The sequence below is a fragment of the Sardina pilchardus genome, chromosome 7 (assembly GCF_963854185.1).
Source record: "Sardina pilchardus chromosome 7, fSarPil1.1, whole genome shotgun sequence".
Lineage (NCBI taxonomy): Eukaryota > Metazoa > Chordata > Actinopteri > Clupeiformes > Clupeidae > Sardina > Sardina pilchardus.
The window spans coordinates 26,913,640-26,915,695 of NC_085000.1; the positions used below are offsets into that span (position 1 = coordinate 26,913,640).

Sequence of the window (2,056 nt, forward strand, 5' to 3'; positions counted from 1 at the left end):
TACACTATGAACACTGCCTGAATTAAAAAAAAAAAAAAAAAAAAGGCAAGGGACCTCATATTCCTCTAAATCAAGTATGGCAATGAAGTGTAAAATCATATAGCTCATGCTTACTCTGTAGCTTTGTGTGGTGGCGGTGGGAGACGAGGGGGGTGAGTCTGACAGCGACTTTCTGGTGCGCGAGAGGTCCTTGTTGCGATGATAAAGAGATGACATCTCTCCGGCGTAGGCAGAAGAGGCAAAACTGCGGTACAATCCACCTTTTTTTTTTTGGTCCAGCAATGTGCGACAGCTGCTCAGATCCCAGAGGCGATCAGACGGACACTCCGCACACTCCCATAGCTGCCGCGGCGCGCCACACATAAAGCATGCTCAACAGGTGTCTGATCGGCCGAGTTTGGACGAGTTGCCGGCGCTCACCACTGGCTGCTCCTGACACAGCGGCAGTCAAGACTGATCCAGCGATCTGTGGCTCCTTCCCCCTTTCTCAAAAAGCACCAGCGACGGAGGAGTGATCATTAGGGAAAAAAATGAAAAACAATCAAAACTGCTGTGCTTCGCTCTCTCTCTCTTTCTCTCTCTCTCTCTCTCTCCCTCATGGCCTCCCCTTTTTCTTCCACTCTCTCTCACTCTCTCTCTCTCTTTGGTCCACCCACCCCCTTCTCCTGAGTCCTCTGGCACACACACACACACACAGATACATAAATAAACACACAGACATGCACACACGCATGCATGCACGCACACACACACACACACACACACACACACACACACACACACACACACACACACACACACACACACACACACACACACACACACACACACACACACACACACACACACACACACATACAGAAATACAGACTAATCATGTAAAAGATCCTAAATGATGAGCTACAAGTGATTTAAACCTAATCCTTTCACAGACTGTACCCTGTAGACACATTTCTATTGGTGTTATTGTTGTTGTTCTATCTGTTAAATTTAGAAACATTGACTTTCAGTGAAAAACAACATTGTTCATTCTCGCTTTCAATCTCAGACACAGACTCTCTCTCTCTCTCTCTCTCTCTCTCTATCTTTCTCTCTCCTGTTTGGAGAAATATAGAGCTCTGTCCAACTTAAGCCAAATTCTCTCACCCTCCCCTCTCTCTCTTTCCTTGTCCTTTACCCTCTACACTCACTCCCCTCCTCTTTTTCTCTCCCTCTTTCCTTCCCCTCTCTCTCACTCTCTCTCCCTCCCTCTCTCTCTCTCTCTCTCTCTCACACTCTCTCTCTCTTTCTCTCCCTCTGGCTATCTGCCAAAGGGCTTCAGTTGTGGGCAGGCCATGGGTTAGGCTGAGAAAAAATCGTTTGGAGGAGGAGGTGGGGGGAAAGAAGTCTGGAGCTACCAGAAAACTGACAGTATTATGACAATTAGCCCTTTCATGTTGGAATATTTAAAATCATTTAAGCTCAGTGTCATTTAATATTTTAGTCATTTAAGCTCAGTGCTAGCTTTCAGCATACTCTATATATAATGCTGAAAAAACTAACCCCAATATGCTCTATGCATATGCCTCTTAAAAGACGTATTCCTCCTCAAAGCATTTTGACTGCACCCTGCAAGCTTCTGCACTGATATGCAAATGCTCAGGCCGTTCTCACTGTAAGCATGGGCTTGGGAAACAGCAAACAAACATCTGCTTCTGATGTTCCTCCTAAATCTCAGAAGAGCACAAATTATGCTGAAATTAAGCTGTTCTACAGAGTAGGCTGGAGACACTGAGGCATCGTCAGAGAGAGAAAGAGAGCGAGAGAGGGAGAGAGAGAGAGAGAGAGGAAAAAGAGAGAGAGAGAGTGGGGGAATGAGAGAGAGAAAGGCCAAGTGCTTTCCTCTAAAAGTGAACTCGGTCGACCCAGGTTGAGGAGATAGGCCTTGAGAGACTTGTATGAAGCCGTGCAGCTCGGCTGGCTTGCCAGAGCTCTTTGGAGCAGCACGGAGGGCGTGGGCCGAGTGGACTGTTGTTCCTTTATGATTTTCCACATGGAACATTCGCATCACACGGGG

At 46.8% G+C, this 2,056-nt stretch overlaps 1 protein-coding gene across 4 annotated transcripts in view; it reads right to left on the reverse strand.

Moving 5' to 3' along the window:
- Positions 1–600, reverse strand: part of LOC134087825 (protein phosphatase 1 regulatory subunit 12B-like) — a 13,282-nt gene extending 12,682 nt beyond the window's left edge. For 2 of the 4 annotated variants that reach the window (XM_062541593.1, XM_062541592.1), the window contains exon 1: positions 115–598. In XM_062541593.1, the coding sequence (XP_062397577.1) occupies positions 115–363 (249 nt within the window). In that variant the 5' untranslated portion in view covers positions 364–598. Of the gene's footprint in view, positions 1–114 lie in introns of all 4 variants that reach the window. The other 2 variants (XM_062541591.1, XM_062541589.1) reach the window with 2 other exon arrangements.
- Between the last annotated feature and the right edge of the window lie 1,456 nt (positions 601–2,056).